The sequence below is a fragment of the Vanellus vanellus genome (genome assembly GCF_965231255.1).
Source record: "Vanellus vanellus genome assembly, chromosome: 3".
Taxonomy (NCBI): Eukaryota; Metazoa; Chordata; class Aves; order Charadriiformes; family Charadriidae; genus Vanellus; species Vanellus vanellus.
In genome coordinates, this window is record NC_138907.1 from 56,896,100 (window position 1) to 56,914,188 (window position 18,089).

General features: G+C 36.8%; 1 protein-coding gene across 2 annotated transcripts in view; it reads left to right on the plus strand.

Moving 5' to 3' along the window:
* PCMT1 (protein-L-isoaspartate (D-aspartate) O-methyltransferase) overlaps window positions 1-18,089 on the plus strand; it is a gene marked incomplete at its 5' end in the record, with an annotated part of 37,075 nt that overhangs the window by 7,276 nt on the left and 11,710 nt on the right. For both annotated transcript variants that reach the window (XM_082481297.1, XM_082481296.1), the window contains 4 exons: window positions 7,080-7,184; window positions 8,351-8,382; window positions 10,134-10,238; window positions 13,566-13,686. In XM_082481297.1, the coding sequence (XP_082337423.1) occupies window positions 7,080-7,184; window positions 8,351-8,382; window positions 10,134-10,238; window positions 13,566-13,686 (363 nt within the window). The remainder of the gene's footprint in view (window positions 1-7,079; window positions 7,185-8,350; window positions 8,383-10,133; window positions 10,239-13,565; window positions 13,687-18,089) is intronic.

An 18,089-nucleotide genomic window follows, 5' to 3' on the forward strand; every position in this document is an offset into this window, starting at 1 on the left:
GTCATGTGTGTTAGTGTTATGATACTTTTTTAAGTAAAAAAAAAATTCTGAAGACTTTTACAAGATGAGGTTCACTTTATTAATTTTTAACACTTTGATTAAAATTAGCAAATTTTGCCAAAACTGAAGTAAACTCTTTCAGAGCTTGAGACCAGTCAGTTTTTGGAATGACATATTTTCTGGTCTGATTGACTTGTGAATTATGTTTTAAGACTTAAGAATCTGAATACTGCGACATTGGATTGGAGCACAGAATAGTTTTAAATGCTTGCACTGTTAAAATCTAAAAAAGATAGTTTGTCAGGCAAATATAACTTTAGAAATTCTTCCTTATTTCTGCTAGTATGACAGCAGTCATTTTGTCCTAAGAGTCAGGGTCACGTTTTGCTGATCTTTTGATTTTCCTCAGCTTTTACATAGTTCTAGTGCCTGTTCTAATGAAACCACTTTCACAATAAGAGACTGTTCATGTGGTCTGGCTGCTGGTCTTGACAGCATTGGCTTTTCTGAAAACAAATCAGCAAAGTGATTGCATGGAATCTGCTCAGTAAGGTGCAAGATGTGCAGCACCTGCCTTTCTTTAGGGATCTGCTAAAGCTATTCAAGTAGCCTTGCCTCAAGCCTTACTGTGAGGAGAGTTGCTTATCTATCCGTCCTATCTAACTAAGGGTATCTTAACCTCTGCAACAGTTTTTAGTTATTATTGATGGTTGTTGTCACTTTGTATTGAACTCTTCAGTTTTGATATTCCATGTGATTTGTTAAGTGAAGTTCAGCCCTCTCAAATGTAGAGGGATCAAGGTGTGCTCAGAGGTGAAGTCTTCCTCATCTGCACACAGGCATTGGGAAGCGCAGTTCCTTGTTCTTGCAGGCTGAACCCAGCCTTAATGACGTTTTCTTCTTTCATATACTCCCAAAAGTTTCTTCACTCAGCTGCTGATGCAGATTTAGATGAAATCAACATAATTATTTCAATAAATGTGAGTATGTTATGGACAGCTTTTGTGATTAGAAATGTGAAAAGATGTGCACTGTAGGATTATGAGAGCAAAGGACTAGCATGCCTTTCTCCGCTCCCAGAAAAGAAAACAGTTAATACCGACTTTGCAATATTGGCCTACAGTATGAGGGAGCAATACAGCTGTGGTTAAGCATGTCTAAATTGGTTATCTGCAGACTTTTAGATCCATGAAAATGAATAGAGAGCTCTTACCCATTATACCAAAATGGACAGGTTGTTTTGGAAGGCCATCATTATTAAATAGAGAAGGAGTACTCCCACAGAGTAGAAGTGACATTTTGGAAGGTAAGTTTGTATTTAACTGTTTTTACTAGTTTGTTATGTTGAATCTAGCTTTTGGTTCCATGTGGTTTTACTTCTGCATGTTTTGAGTAGCATTTAGATGCTAACTTAATATTTTTTCTTTTTTTTTTTTTTAATTTCTACCTCTTTGGTATTTTCATTGGATTCAATCTTTCTGTTTAATTTCTGGAGTCTAAGATTAGTTCTGATGGACCCTTACTTTCCTCAGTCTCTCTGTCGTGTCTCTGAATGACAGACTCTCAACTGATCCCTTCCAGTTAGCTGTATGTAACTTTCTGTTTGAACAATGTATTATTGTGACTCCAAATCATGATAACAGATGCACAGCTGAATGTTTGAGGCAGATACTCTTAAATTGTCAGGAAAGCACAAGAGGTTTGTATGAGTGGTTCAAAAAACACTTGTTCGCAAACACCTACCTTCGGTGTCTTTATCACAAAGAACTTTGTATGTTTTGGGGTCAAGTGTCCTTTATTGGATCTTGGGATGCTGATCCATCACTTCTTGTTCAAAGTAGTTTCTTTGTGTTCATGGTTTACAGTGAATTCTTCCTATGCTTGTTACTTAAATAAAGTTCTAGTAAGGGATTGCTTTCTTTCCAATCTTTTTCCTTCCTCTTCCCACACAAAAAGACCCTGACCTTAAAAACATCAGTTGATCAGCTGCTTAAAACCAACTAACTTCACATTGCTTGAAAATCAAGATGCAGTTCTGTTGCAGTCCACTTTCTTCTTGAAAGTTGCTGGCTGGTTTGTGTGGGTCAGATGGATCATCCAGCAACTGTTATTTGTCGCTTAAGTGATTATAATCTACTTGATTTCATTCTTTGTAATACAGAGCTCTTGCATGTGCTTTGCATCATGCTTTGAGACCTCTGTATGATTTAAAAATGTCACTGTTTTGCTGAAAAGTTATCTCCGTAAGTGAAGTACCCTGCTGCAGTTATGGAGAAAGTAATCTGGGGGGAAACTGAACTATGTGGATGCTGTAATAGTCCCACAGTAAATGGTTTTGGGATCTGCATGAGCATTTTGTTTATGTATAGCCAGCAACAGGAGGTGTTTGAGTAGCTGTTTATAGTTTGTGTAGTAAGCTTGTGTGCTGGATTTCATCATGTGGCAATGAGACATCCTTTTTCTGATCTGGAAGCTAGTGTTGCTGTAAATGTTGCCTACTAGTATTTTATGGTTTGGTTGGAAACTTGTTTGATCAACAGTCAGGATATCATCAGTGATGATCTTTGAAAGATAAGCACTTCAGTAATGTATTTGTTGCTAAATAAAAATATAGGTTGTTTACTTGTTGCAAGTCCATGGTGTCTGTTCAGACGTTACCTCTTTTTTCCCTTGCTCTGACAGCCAGCTGCCCGGTTTTCCAGGTTGCATTTAACAGTGGTATATTTCCACCTTCAAATCCAAGGACTGCTCTGTGAGCTCTTTTCCTGTTTTCATGGTGTTATTTGTGGAAAAGAAGCAGACCAGAGTGAGTTTTCAAAACATGCTCCAATTATGTCAAGTTGTCATTGCCACAGTCTCTGCACAGAGTAACTCTTGAACTCCACAGGCTCTGTTTTACTCAAGTGGTTACTTTTCAGCTTCAGCCCTTTGAAGCTAGTTGTGCTGATATAACTAATAAATAGAGTTTACTTCTGATTTTAAGCTGTAAGCTAGTGTATTTGTGTATTACCCTTTGCTTGTAAGCACTTTATAATTTAATATCTGATTTGTTTGCACTGATTATCAGTCTTGAAACCCAGCAATCTCCTCAAGGAGAGTCTTCTGTGCATGTTATCATTGGAAAGGATAATCAACTTATATATTTAATTCTGGATTATTTTCTTGCAATATATAGCTTCCTTCTAAGATTTAGAAAATGTTTTCATTGGAATTCTATTACCAAGAAAATCAATAGCAAATTATTTTTTTTGCACTTAGATGGCATGAAATTAGAATGTCTTCTTTGCAATATAAACTCTTATTGCCTTTTTCAGGGGATATACTTGTGTTCTGGACCTCAGTTCAGAATCTGACAGAGATTTGTTTGAGACAGAATTAAGATCCTGGCAATTGGTCATCTTGGGACTGATTGCTGCAGGGAGGAAAGGACTTTAATTGGAGTTCAGCACCTTGCAGTAGCAGTGTTTCTCTATATTCAACCATGAGACTAAGAAAAATTCTTTTTTTAATCAATGCAGAAAAAATTACTACTATTGACTTTACTGTTTAGGGTTGATTGCCTTTCTTAATTCCCACCTAAGATTTGTTGGTTTTACTTAGGACTCAATAGCACTGGTATTCTAAGAGTTCATTCTTTTTGGTCTCTGGTGTTCTCTATTGCATAACATGCAAATTTGAAAAGCAGACTTAATCTATGGGGAGATAAAGTAGTGCCCAGTAATTCAATATTCATAGCTGAGGGGGTGTATTTTTTATAAAGGAGGAGCATTATTCAATAATTGAAGTACATAGCTGAGACATGAGATTCAGCTTCTCACCTTGGTTCTGATGGGGACTCTGAGTATAGGTAATTTGTTTAACTTCATATTGGCGGATGAAAAAGATGACACTGATCAAAGACAGTACAACAGCCAGCAAATCTCCAGAGTATTTTCTGAATGAGAGCATCAGGAAAGCTCAGGATCTGTAGAATATTAGTAGCTACTGTTTTCAATTTTTGGGGGTTGTTTGCCTGTTAGTGTAAGTATCACACTTGATAAAGGTATATGCACTTTGGCTGAAACAAAGTTTTGTGCTTTGTTTTGCACAGACATCCACAGACAATATCTGCCATGGAGCTCTTATGCTCTGATTAAACAAGTTGGGGGAAGAATGGGTAAGATATATAAGTAATAGAATGTAGACAGAATAAAACAGAAAAATACAGGCTCGGCGGGGAATGGGTGGAAAGCAGCCCTGAGGAGAAGGACCTGGGTGTGCTGATTGATGAGAAGCTCAACATGAGCCAGCAATGTGCGTTTGCAGCCCAGCAGGCCAACCGTATCCTAGGCTGCATCAGAAGTGTGGCCAGCAGGTCAAAGGAGGCGATTCTGCCCCTCTACTCCACTCTTGTGAGACCCCACCTGGAGTACTGCATCCAGCTCTGGAGTCCCCAACATAAGGACATGGACCTGCTGGAACGGGTCCAGAGGACAGCCACGAGGATGATCCAAGGGCTGGAGCACCTCTCCTATGAGGAGAGGCTAAAGAGTTGGGGCTGTTCAGCCTGGAGAAGAGAAGGCTCCGGGGAGATCTTATTGCAGCCTTCCAGTACCTAAAGGGGGCCTGCAGGAGAGCTGGGGAAGGACTTTTTACTAGGGCATGTAGTGATAGGAATGGGGGAATGGCTTTAAACTGGAAGAGGGCAGGTTTAGATTAAACATTAGGAAGAAGTTTTTTACTTTGAGGGTGGTGAGGCACTGGAACAGGTTGCCCAGAGAGGTTGTTGAGGCCCCATCCCTGGAGATGTTCAAGGCCAGGCTGGATGTGGCCTTGGTCTAGTGGGAGGTGTCCCTGCCTATGGCATGGGGGTTGGAACTCGATGATCTTCAAGGTCCTTTCCAACCTAAACCATTCTATGATTCTATAAAATTTGTAAGTGCTGAGAGGTGAATTTACTTACTGATGCTCTCAGTAGAAAGATGACAGAAGTAGATGAGAGAGCATTGTGAAAGAAGAGGTTTGGTAGAAGCCTGCAGTCACAGCAGTACAGAGAAGGTCCCCTGAAAACTAGGGGAGGTTCTCAGCCTTACCATAGGGTCCTGCAGTTGCGTTTTCATGCTGGAAGATTGATCTGTGTGTTCTCTGCCTGTTTTTTCTCTGAGGCACAAAAGGAAAGAGCAGATGGCTTCCTACAGCTTCTTGAATGTATGCATCTATCTGCACAATACACAATCTCAGGGAATAAATCACTATTTTAGATCTTTCCCGAGTGCTTCTCAGCTGCTGCTTTTTGACTCCCCTTCTGTCCCCCAGAACCTTTATCTTTTCACTCCTATTATAATCAGCTTTGCTTATTTTCCTGTGTCTTTTTTTTTAAGGTACATTTATTTTAGAGATACTAATTTCTTGGTGATACCTAATAAGAATCTAACAGTAGAACTTTGATTATTTTTTTGTTTGATTGTTTCTATGCTTTGTTCACAGAACTGATATACAACTAATTCCAAGTGGTCAGGGAAAATGATCTTTTTTTTTTTTTAACTGTCTTATATTGCTCAGTAAGTAAACTTAGGAACTGCTGTAAATGCCTGCTGTCTCTCTTCAACTTGCATTGAAATGAGGAGTTTCCTCTAGCTGGGACTGTAGTACACACTTCCAAATGAAGTCAATGCACAGGATATGTGTAATGTGTGTGGTCTGTAAGGAGAATATATGCGTTTTCTGGGACTTACCAGGTATAGAAATAATTCTAAAAAAGAATATTTTTTAAAAATAATTGTTCTTTTCCTTAATTTTTTAGCATATTCCTATTGCTGTTCTATTTGATACTTTGTCTTCAGACCAAAAGGCAAAATGTTTTGGCAGGTTATTTTGCTCTCTGAATTCAAGCCTCTGTTATGTAGGATAATTAAATCCTGGAAACAGGTATTAAATAAGGAGAGAAAAAAAAAAAAAAAAGAAAAGAAAGAAAATCCCATGATTGATAAGGGTAGTGGGAGCTTACTGTAAAGAGTCAGGGAAGCCTCTGCAGAAGTCTGCTCAGGCCTGGACATAGGTGTGTTAATGTTGGTAGTACTTTAAAAAAACACTGGTGCAACTTCAGTTAGGACAATTTTACAAAAGCTCCTATTCTGATTTTTATGTTACTGCATTTTGGGTTAGATTTTAAAAGTAGTTAAATTATCTGTTTTTTCCTTTTAAGTATAATTTTCCAAATAAATCTGCCTCGTTTGAAGCAAGTAGTTCAATGAAGCAATACATTGTTGAAATTGCGGTCATTTGTAGTTTATACTGTATTTTTTAAAGGAAGCAATGAATTAATTTCTTCCATTTCTTTTGTAAAGTTTTCTATTACTTGTAAACATCTCTTCAGAACTTTAAAAAAAAATAATCAATGTTAAAAAATCCTTCAAAACTGCAAGAAAAGATGGCTGCACTGCACAGTGGTTCTGAAATTTTACATACATGTGCATTAACTTTTTATTTTGAAAAGTGAACAAAGATTCAAAGTGTTTTGATATAAAAATCTCTTTGGCCTCAGTCTGCCCCAGCATAAGAATTCTGATTATGTAGGAGTGTCTTTACAAAAGGATTTTTTTTCTCTTGCCAACACAAAAGAGAAACAGATCTTGAAAATAAAATACTGAGCAAAGATGCTGCAGCTTCACATTTCCAACCTGCTTTTGTATGTTTTTCAATAATTACTTACTTACACCTCATATTTCTAAGAAGCTATATCTTGTTTGATGTGTAGAGTAATATCAGTTTCTTATTGACTATGTTTTCAGGAATATCAAAGGTGTGTATGAAGTTGAGTTTTTCTAGGGGATGGACCTTTGTAAATGGTCTCTACTGTTTCAGAAAAGCATCTGTAATTGCTGGGAAAGTCTTGTTCAAAGTTCACTGGCTTAAGCATTGTTTGATCTATGGACCACAGCTTAAATTCTAGTATGATGAGGGTTAGGGTGTTAGAGAGGGTAAATAGCATGATTTCTCACCATAGTAGGAATATATTCATGTATTTCGTATGCTTTTCAATTGCATTGCAGAAGAGAAACAATGCCTTCACTTTTATTTATTTAATTGTTTATTTATAGAGAATGGAATAATCAAATCGGACAAGGTATTTGAAGTAATGCTGGCCACAGACCGTTGCCACTATGCAAAATACAACCCTTACATGGATTCTCCACAGTCTATAGGTAAGAGTATCCTGTAAAAATGATTGAGATTGTTCTAATTTGCATAACTGTGTCTTTGTCATATATATGTTAAGACCGTGAACATAATTTTTTAAATTTGTGTTTAGTTCTTTATCAGTTTTTTCAACACCTTTTAACTAAGTTTCAATTTGTTATAGAATGTGATTGGCATACTTGGATAAGTCAAGTCCTTTAGTTCTTATTAATATGTGTAAATATGTTTTTGTTAAACCACAGCAATTTGTGGTGGTACAGCTGATGTTTAAATACTTAAAAATCATTTGTATCCACTTTAAGTCAGAAACAGTCTCTCTTAAAGAAATTATTCAGTTGAGACTAGTGTGGAGTTCCTTAAACTTTTACATAAGATTCTTTAAAATATGAAAACAGGGAAGATCTGCTGAGAGGACAGTTGTTTCCTATCCAGTTTTATCATTCGAAGGCAGGAGAATGAGTTATGCAAACATACTAATTTTTTTTTTTCTTCAATTTTTTCCCTTTAATAGTGGGTGGTGAGAACTATGAATTATAATGTGATTTTATTATTTGTATAGGAAAATTCTTGTTTTTTTAATAGTGGGTGGTGAGAATTATGAATTGTAATAGGATTTTTATTAGTTGTATAGGAAAATTCAAAAATCTTTTAAGATACATACTCAAAAACTTATATACTTCCACAGAAACAAATATAGGTGAGTGTTCCTCCATATGTTCTCATAGGTATATGCTGTTTGCAAAACAGATGAGGTTATTGTCTCCAAAAGTTCTATGGTCCCCACTACATCAAGCTCAAACTAACAAATCCAGGTTTTTACATAGGGACCGAGTAAAAAAGGCATTACATTATTCTGAGAGACATTACTGTTCTGAATTCCACATACTTGATAAAGCTAGGACAATATAGTGGCAAAATGGAGACTGTAACTAAGATCAAGGATAGAACCCCCCCAGCCTCTGTCCAGAGTTGACATGGCGTAGCTTTCAGATGATGTACCTTAACTCACTTCTGAAGGAAGACTACCTATGTAACCATTGGGGTGTGTGTGTGTAGTGCCCTGAATGAGGGTGGCAGTTAAGGTATTGCATTTTACAGTCAAGGTAGTAAAGATCGTAAGGTTGCTGTCTGAACAATGATCAACATATTCTTCTATTCTCTTGTTTTACAGGGTTCCAAGCAACAATCAGTGCTCCACATATGGTAAGCTTTAAACTTATGTGATTAGTATAGGTGATTTTATAAATATCCAAATGCCTCTGAAATAAAATATTTATCCTAGCAAGTTTAATGAACAGTTGATTGCAGTGATGCTGTTGTGAACTACCTACTGGGAGGGCACAGAGAAGATTGAGCCTGACTTTTCTTGGAGATGCACAGTGATAGGATGAGTGATAGCAGACAAAAAAATGCAACATGGGAAATTCTAATTAGTTGCTAGGGTGAACATAAAAAATCCCATTGAGGGTAGTTAAGCACTGGAACAGTTTTTTTTTTAAATTACTTTCTTTGATGTACAAAGAAGCTGACTGGACAGGACTCTAATTTAAATTGCCCCTGTGTTGAAAGATGGTCAGACCACAGGATTTCCAGAGATCCTTTCCACCCTAAATTACTCTGACTCTCTAACTTATAAAAATAAAAATATTCAGGAGTGGATGACAGTTATTTCTATGGTATGGTATTGCTGTAATGCCTTTAATTCTTTGGACATGAAAAAGTAACCCACATTGTATTGAGATGCGGGTTTTTTGCCAAGTGGTTTGAGACCAGGACATTCATTACTGAGCATTAAGAGGGGATTTCAGTACATAGATCTAGCGCAGACCTAATTTTTCTCTGTTTCTTTATTTGACATGAAGGATGAATAGAAGTGTATGTTTTGTCCTTGCAATATTTGGAAATTGTCAAAACATCGTAAAAGTCTGCTCCTCTTCACTAAAAACTACCTAGTTAGGTTAGAATTTACCTAGTTATCTATATATTAAAAAAAAAAAATCAGGACTGAGAAATGTTAATGGTTTTGTTCAAGGAAAGGCAGAGAAAAGTACTGTGGCTATGGGAGAAAATAAGTTTTAATTATGTTTTCAAAATTTTAACTTGCCTAAGTCATTATCTTTGAATTATCCTATGCTTAGCAGTAGTAGTACATGAAGTGTTAGAGCAAAAAGAAAATGTATTCTCTAAGCAAATGTTAACAATAAACGTTCTAATAATAAATGTTCTCATTATTTCTGTTTTCTGGGTGTGATGGATTAAGCCATAAGAGTGTGGTAATGACCAACCCTCAAACATTGAAAAACAAATTGGTTTTTTTTTTTTAGTGTGCGACCTAAGCTTAGTTTGTGTACTGGTCCATCACATAGGAAAGCAAAACTGCTCATGAAGTCTGTCTGTAGACTACTGCATTTCATATATGCAGCCTGGCTTTCTGCTTTTGTAAAAGAAAACTTATTTTTCCTACTCTTTGATTCAGCAAGTGTGCAGGTAACGCAAGAGGTAGTTTTAATAGCCATTTTCCTTGATGCTCCAGAACGTCCTTCTTCCTAGTTAGCCTCTGTCCCAGCTTATTGCAATGTATATAGTATAATGATAAACTAAATTCTTTATGGGCCATATACTGCTGGAACAGTAAGACCCACCAGACCTGAAGAGAATTAAATTGATTTATGGTGTCTTTCCCAATAACTATATATAAATAGAGTGTGTGCTAGAGGCTTGAATGGTCAGATGAGTTTATAATAATAAATATATACACACACAATTTTTTGAAGTCCATGAAATAACAATGATTATATCATGTAGTTAACTCCCACGACACAGAAAATAATTGTGAAATTTCTTACACGAATCCTCAGTGCATTGTCCAAAATCACTGAAGAAATTAACATATATTGAGTAAAATAGACACTTAAAATATTTTGAAATTTTCTGACTTTGTTGTCTTCTCTTAGCATGCATATGCTCTTGAACTTCTGTCCGATCAGTTACATGAAGGAGCCAAAGCACTTGATGTAGGATCTGGAAGTGGTATCCTTACAGCATGCTTTTCGCGAATGGTGAGATACTTAATCACTTGACCATCAGAACTGCTTGAACTGTAGCATAATTAAAGGGGGGGAAGAAAGCATAATTCATACAGTGGACTGATGTAGACTATACAGAAAATAATTCAGTCTCCTGGGTGTGATTAGTTCCCATTTCTTACCCTGGCTAATAATATAAGGTTGAGTTAAAGGGTCCAGTAAATAGTGTGGTGGTGAAGAGACTGCCTAGAGGGGAAGGTTTTTTTTCTTGATTTTTTTTTTTGTTTGTTTTTTTTTAGTGGTTCAGTGGTTGCTTTTTAAGCTTGAAGGAGGTGTTTGTCTTGTCCGGCCCAATTTTTACGTTATCTTGTGTGGCTATGAATGTTTTTATTGTGATCAATTTTCATGTCTTCCTGCTATGATGAGAGCTTAGTGAGACCTAAAAGAGTCCTATTTCCACAGGAAAATATATTGTATTTATATAAATTGTCTTTGAATTTAATTGTTTTTTGTTACTATATTGCATGAGCTTCACTATAAGTATTTGTTTAATCTTTTCTAAGTTAGATATTAATTTATATTCTTTTTATATATTCCCTAAGTAATTTAATCTCTGGGTTGTTCAGCCTGTACGTACAGAATTCTCCATGGTTCCACCCTATCTTACATTAAGAAAAAAAGACTTGTTTTATGATGGCTGTAACTATAGTACTGTTAGACTAATGCACGTAGTGGGATATAATCAGTTCTTTCTCTATTCCAGGACTTTATCATTGCTTTATAATTAGCAGACACCTTCATTAAACTGCCAATTAGATTATTTTTTTTTTGCCTTTCTGAGAAGTTAGTTTGGAATATGGTTATGCATATGATACACTCTCATATGGGTTTTCTGGTACTTTGTTTTCCATGTTCAAACACTGATTTGAGTCTCTGATCACTTCTGTGTTAAGAATTAGATAAGAATGTTTAGGACTGGGCAGTGCACTAGCAAAAGTATTCAGGTTTTTTAAGTGTTAGCTGCAAAATAAATTAAAAAAAAAATGTAGTTGAAATAAGTTAACCAAACTGCAGTTTTGAGGAAATCTTAAATGTCACTTATTCAACTTTCTACCTGTTATTTTTGGTCTCACTTTGTAGTCAGTAATCAAGTGCTAGTAGCATGCATGGGAACTCCAGACCTACAAGCGCTAAAACTTATGTCAGTTATGTATATTTCTCACTAAAAAGTTGTGAATGATAGAGGAATAGCCATTTTCAATGACATGATAAGATGTGGTTGTGCCCTTTTTTCTTTTAAAACAGCTATATAAGAAAAACTGAAAACATCAGCAGAGAAGTCAGATTTACCACAAAAAGGAAATCTCTTTCCAATTTTGCTGAGGTTAATCGCGCTATCTTTTAATTGCCATATGAATGTTATGTTCCTCTTCTGAAACCTCCTTGGCGGTATGCTGTGGAATGCCTTACAGACATGTTTTGTGAAACATAGCATAAATGCTTTTGTTCTGTTTGATAGCATTACTACTGTGCAATATGGATCTTGCTTCATCCACTTGAATGAATGTAGATAAGACAATATGTACTGCTCTGACTTTGTAAAGTTCTTTCTAACAGTAACAAAAGCTTGCAAGAAGTTTATTATGGGGAATAATGGTAAAGTGTTTTGCTATCAAAATTCAGTTGGGGATGTGCTTACTGGATCATGTGGATGTTGCTGCTTAGTCCACTTGACATCTAGAATGAATAGGTCTCATTTGTGGCACAAGTGCCTGAGTGCACATTGATGTTATGACAGCTTTACTCCTATGACGATAATCTCATTTGTGGTACTACTGAGAAAGCTTTAAGTTTACTTAGACTAGTAAAGCATCTTTAAGATTTTTTTGTTTGCGTTTTAAAGTTAAACTGCTGTTTAATGAAATTAACTGTAGTTTTCATCCCGTACTGGAATTATAAAAGGAGCAGGGTATATTTTTATTCCAAACAGACCATGGCGTTCCCCAAAATTGTGCCATTTTGCTATTGTCTTAATTGCACACACTTCAAATTTCCAGGTAAATAAAGGTAATTGAGGACTCAGAAGTAGTGTAATGGACTGTGACATGTAGCCGGAGGTTCACTTACTTTTGTATCAGGTTATTTCATGCTATGATAATTTTGCTAAATTATAACTTCTGTGACGTTACCCTTTGTTGGACTACGCTTGATCTTTTGCCAGCTTCTGGTACAGCTGACTGTTAGGCATTCCTCCAAATAGCAACCTGTGGTTCTCATAGTGAAAACTGGCCATGTGTCTTGCTCTTTCAAAGGCTAGGCTGGTGGTCTTCCACTTGAAAAAGCAGAGATAAGACTGCTCTTTCAATGTTTTTAACATAGGACTTGTCCATAATAAACCAGAGAAAAATTGTGATGATAGCAATAACCAGTTATTAATTTTCCATGTCTTAGCAACATTAAAATGTAAGATACGGAAACATTAACCAATGCATTCAAATGTGTCCAAAGACAAAGCTGTGTGACAACACAGGCTGCGAGGACATTATCTGCCATTATGTTCTTTGAGCTGGATCCTGTTAAAAATGGTCAGATTTTAAGATCTGGATTCTTTCTGCTCTCTCCAAAACTGGAATAATTTTTCTTGAATAAAGACACAATTCCAGAATACCTGTAATGGAGAAGTTTTTGTTAGTAGGTCTTTTCCCCCCCTCAGAATACACAGGATCTTTTGTGACCTTTTGTGAGTTATGAGCTCTCAAAAGTCCTACTCTTCCTGTGGAAGAGAGCTGTAAGTCTGAAAGTAGATTCATGAATACAAGAGTAGGTGGAAGGTAGTTTGTCCCTGACTGTTAATTGCTGCATTTGCTTCTGAAAGAACAGGACTCTTGAGATAACTTAGAATAAAATGCATGACAATGTTTTCCTTGAAGTAAGGTCGTCTTTAGAAAAACCTTAATCTTTAAGTAAGTTTATTCAACATGAAAGGAGATTAGTTCTAGTCTTTGTCCTTGAAGTTGTTACTTTCTATTGCAGGTAATGCAAACGCTTAGGATCAAATTTAACTTCTAAAAATTCAGGGAAGAAATCTCCACTAATAGTGTAACTTAACTGAATTACCTCTCAAAAAGATGGCTCTGACAAACATTTATAGGACTGTACTGACAAACTTTAATTACCAGTTACTTCTAGCAGTCAGGATGTGTTATTCCGAGCAGTAGTTCTAATAACATTGGAAAAATATACTACCACTTTACTGGTTTTGTTTTTATTTTAGAGAAATGGGCTCAGGAGATAGAAATACTCATTCTATAAATAAATCAAAACTAGCAGAAATTATTCGACTATATGTTTTTATTCCAGGTGGGTCCCAAAGGACAAGTTGTAGGAATTGATCATATCAAAGAACTAGTAGATGACTCAATAAATAATGTCAAAAAAGATGATCCCACATTGCTGTCTTCAGGAAGAGTGAAACTGATTGGTAAGCATCAGACTGATATACTTACTAATTAAACTGATATTCTTTCTAGCAGCTGGTTGAAAATGACTGGAATTGGATGTGATTAAAAACTCTAATTTAAGAAGTTAAACCAAAGAAATAAGAGCCAAATGAAAAATTTAAAATCCAAGTCATCTTTAGGCCTCTGAAAAATATTATCTTCACACAGTTCTGAGAGTATGACTTCTGGTAATCTTTAAGAATATGTAATCATTCTGTTAGAGAAGCTTAACGGGGAAGTGTTTTCTGGTGAAAATACTTTACGTGCTGAAGGTCTGTCATGTTAAATTTGCTATTTAAAATTGGGTTTGAATGCGCAACTTTTCTGGAATTAAATGTACTGTCATCTAAACTTGAGCATTTCAACAAAGCCTTCATACTTCTGATACAGTAATTGAGAAAGCTGCATTCAAAGAGTTGAGTGGAAAAAGTACTAGATTGGCAGTATGCGTCACTGAAGTTTATTTCACTTGTTTTTAAAATTAACAGTGTTTGTATGTTAGGGAAGTGATTAATTGACACTAAACTACTTTAGTTCAATCAGAGTTACTGAGAGGAAATAATGCTAAAATTATACAAGGACAGTGAATTGGGCTTTTTTTTTGACTGAAAAGATAATTTTTTTGCCTTTTTTTTTTTTTTAGAACATGCAAAACTGGCAGGAGGAAAGTATTCCTTTCATTATCATTCTGTTAAGTTTAAAAAGAAGTTTAAGGTCTGGATTATTTTTTTGAGGCTTCTTACAAGAGTACTTGGAAAAATGATTATTACTTGTTATTTGGCTCTTACCTTAATTACCATTTTGATTCTTGGTCTTTTTTTGTAAATGCGGGAGTTTTCTAAACCTTTTTTTTTTTTTTAAATAAGCCGATCAACATATGTACTTGTACAAGTGTATAAAATGCAGTGTTATTACTGAGAATGCTTATGCCCTTAAGCTTTCTTGGAAAAGAAGTTATACTGAGACTGGGGCTGGAGAGGAGGAATGGGGGGATAATTTGCAATTGTTGCTGTACAGGAGCAATTTGGACTTATGCTTCTGATTATACCTGAAACAAACTCTGGTCTTGGGAGTCTAGCATTCTAAGTAAACATCATCGTCTATATTATGCTTGACTGTGTAGCAGAGTTTTTTTCTGAGGTACACTTTTAAAAAAGTACAGATGGATGAGCAGCACTTTTGTGAATTAGTTGAAGAAGAATGTTTCAACTGTGCTGGATCCCTAGGAGCTCTTTGATGTGGAGCTAGAATCCAGACAGAGCTGTGGGGTTTTGTTTTGTGTTGGTTTTGTTTGTTTGTTTGTTTGTTTGTTTGTTTGTTTGTTTGTTTAAAACAAACAAACAAACAAAAAACTCTGGAAAACCCAGGGCTGATTGGTGATGGCAACTGTATGACTTAGTCTAGGGGGTCAGTTGCTGGCTTTTCGCAAGTATGCTTCAAACATTCTCTGTTGCTTTGTCATACCTCAGATATGCCATAATTGCATTTCAGAAGCATCAATATTATTTTAGGGTGTCTCAGTAATAGACCTGTCCTGAGAACTTGGGAATAGGTATACTAAGGGTATGTCTATATTAGGTTGTGGGGGTTTTTGCCTTTTTGTGTGTGTAGTTTGTTTTTCGTTTTGTTTTTTCTTAAAATCAGGAGGAGCGTGCCTTTGAGGTCAATCCCTCAACTGCTTCCACTTACCGTACTTTGTCTCACATGAGAGTGTTCATGGAGAGCACAACCTTTGATTCCTTTTGGATGAAACTAGACTGGATTATGTGCTCTGAGAAGCAACCAAATATGTTTATGTTAATGGATATTAAGCCAGTAAGACTAGAACTAGACCAGAGTGATCTTTCTGAAATGCATATGTTGCATGGACATCAGGTTCTCAGCAAAAACTGTTTTGCTGTACAGATCTGCTTCTATTGTACTGCACTATTTGCTGATGCAGACATAGCCAGCGGGGATGAGGGTATTCTAACCACAGTGAACTAGTTTTCTTCTGTTTCTGTGCTCACGGTACAACCCTGTGTGAAACAGGTCTGCCTAGACAGACTATAGGCTCGAGTACCATGATGGGCAGATCAGGTCTAGGTTTGAAAACAAGCTACAAAGCCCTTTTATGTCAGAAATTCCTCACAGTACTTCCTTCCTCATCACCACCCACCACCATGATTACTTCATTAACAGGCAGCATGTAACTGGAGATCTGAGTAGGATGGGTGATGTTATTCAGGATGTAAGTGCAAGGTCAAAATTTGGGCTGCTGTTTCCCCTTGGACATTGAATATATAGTAATTTGTATCACACTGAATGTATGAATGCTGACGTTAGTTTTTTTAATCTTCTGGATATCTAAAAGTGTGTTCCCATTGTGGGTGGATATATACCTGACTGCTGTAGACAGGAGAATTTTTGTGGGTATTAAAAGGGAAGAGCCATGCTGTGCTTGATGCATATAAAGGAGCATGATTTTTTGGGGTGGTGGTGGAGGGTGCTGATTCTGAAAATGGTAGATTTGGTTTAGACTATTGATTCTAAGAGCAAACGGTTTAGATGTTTTGTGTCCTTTTTACCACTGTCAGTGAAGGGATAAGATGTGTGAAGTCACATTCAGATTTCTCTGGACAGCTCACAAGGTGCGTTTAAGTCTCAGCATACATGCGTTCTCCTTCAGAAGACAACAGCAGTTTCTTTCACAGCTGTTCCTTCAACTTAGCAATTTCTTCTTCAGTACTGAAGGTCATTGCTTCTAATGCCTGTTGCTGCATCTTAGGGAATGAGGATCATCTGTCTCCCTGTGTAACTAACATCACTCAAAGCAATATCTCTGTGTTTGAGCTAAAGAAGTCTTTCTCCATTGCCTTATCTGATGAAACAGCAGCTTGATACAGTAACACATCACTACTTTGTCTTTAGAGGAGCTGTATAGTGCTACTAAGATATAAGCAAATATAAATTATATACTTGACCACATTGAGATGGTTGTTCCAGTAGAACCCACTTTGGCAGAGTTGGAGGGGTTAAGCCCTGGAAATACTGGAACTTTCAACTTAATTACTGGCAGCAGTAATAAAAGCTGACTTAGTTGAATTGGGGATTGGTAGGTATGGGTTCTCTTGAAGCATTGGTAGTTCTTGCTTGGTGGCTTCTGTCTGTGGCCCTTGGTTGGAGCTTGTCCTGGTCAGAATTGATGATATTGAGGAAATAAGTCACCTAGCTTTAATGGGGGGCTTCTCAGCTACGGGGGAAATGTGCTCTCTTATAGTCCTTGCAGGGTCTTTTTTCAGGACCTAATATGAAAGATGATAAACTCCTCAATTTCAATCATTTCAAGGAGCTCTCCAGATCTTCCTGTACACTCTTGGATACTGAAGGCTGTTGTTACTGTCCAAGTGGCCCTCCCTATCACTGAGGTAAAAATGAAACCTGCTACAGCCACCATGTATTTTTCCTTCCTTTCCTGAAAATATTTTTCCATATTTTCATGAGTTGTTGGAAGACAAAAAGCTGACAAATTCTCAGCCTCTGGCAGGGGCTTAACTTCTTTTGACTCGTTCAGCCTTTTAATTTACCTGTGATAATAGTGATTGCACAGAAATCGAAGCCCAGTCTGAAGATGAGAAACACCAAATGACTACTTGTGCTGAGTAGAGGATTTCTTCTTGACTGGTTACTGGGAATTCTGCACTCACTGAGTATGAATTTATGGATGGTTTAGCCTCATTTGCTACTTCTGTTCCTAAATAACTCCAGAGAGTCTGTGCGTAACTTGCTCTGAATTTCCCATTGGTTTCCTGTAAATACAGTGGATGCTGCATTCACTACATCTTCTTTCAAAACTTAACCTGAGGTCTAGTTTAGTTTGCTACATTTCAGTGGCTTAAAAAAAACCCCAATCTGTTCACCTTTCATTCTGCATAACTGGGATGGTATGCGACATCTGTGATGGGGTGTTTCTCAGAGTTCACCACCAAATCTGAAGCTGCATCAGTAGCCCTCTGAATAACTTAATTACCCCTAACATCTTCCAAGCAGCCACCTGGAGCTTTAGCCACAGGTCTGACCTGGCTATCTGTTTTAGTCCAGCAGTTGTCTGCTGGAAGGATAGTGAGACAGATCTACTGGCAAAGGGGGATGTGTGGAAATCAGTGTGGTACTGCATTGATGTATGAATGCAGGTATGGACTTTAATTCCAACTGGTAGGTAGTGCAGTTATAGGTGTATAGTCCATGTGAATACTTGCTTTGTCTTTTCCTCACCTTTGGAGTCTTCTGATATATGTTTCTGAGATTTAATGCTTTAGACTTATGATTTGCATTATGTTTAGGAATGGTGTGCATGAAGGCAAGGCAAAGCAAAGTGTATGTTCTGAGAAGGTAAATGAGGGGA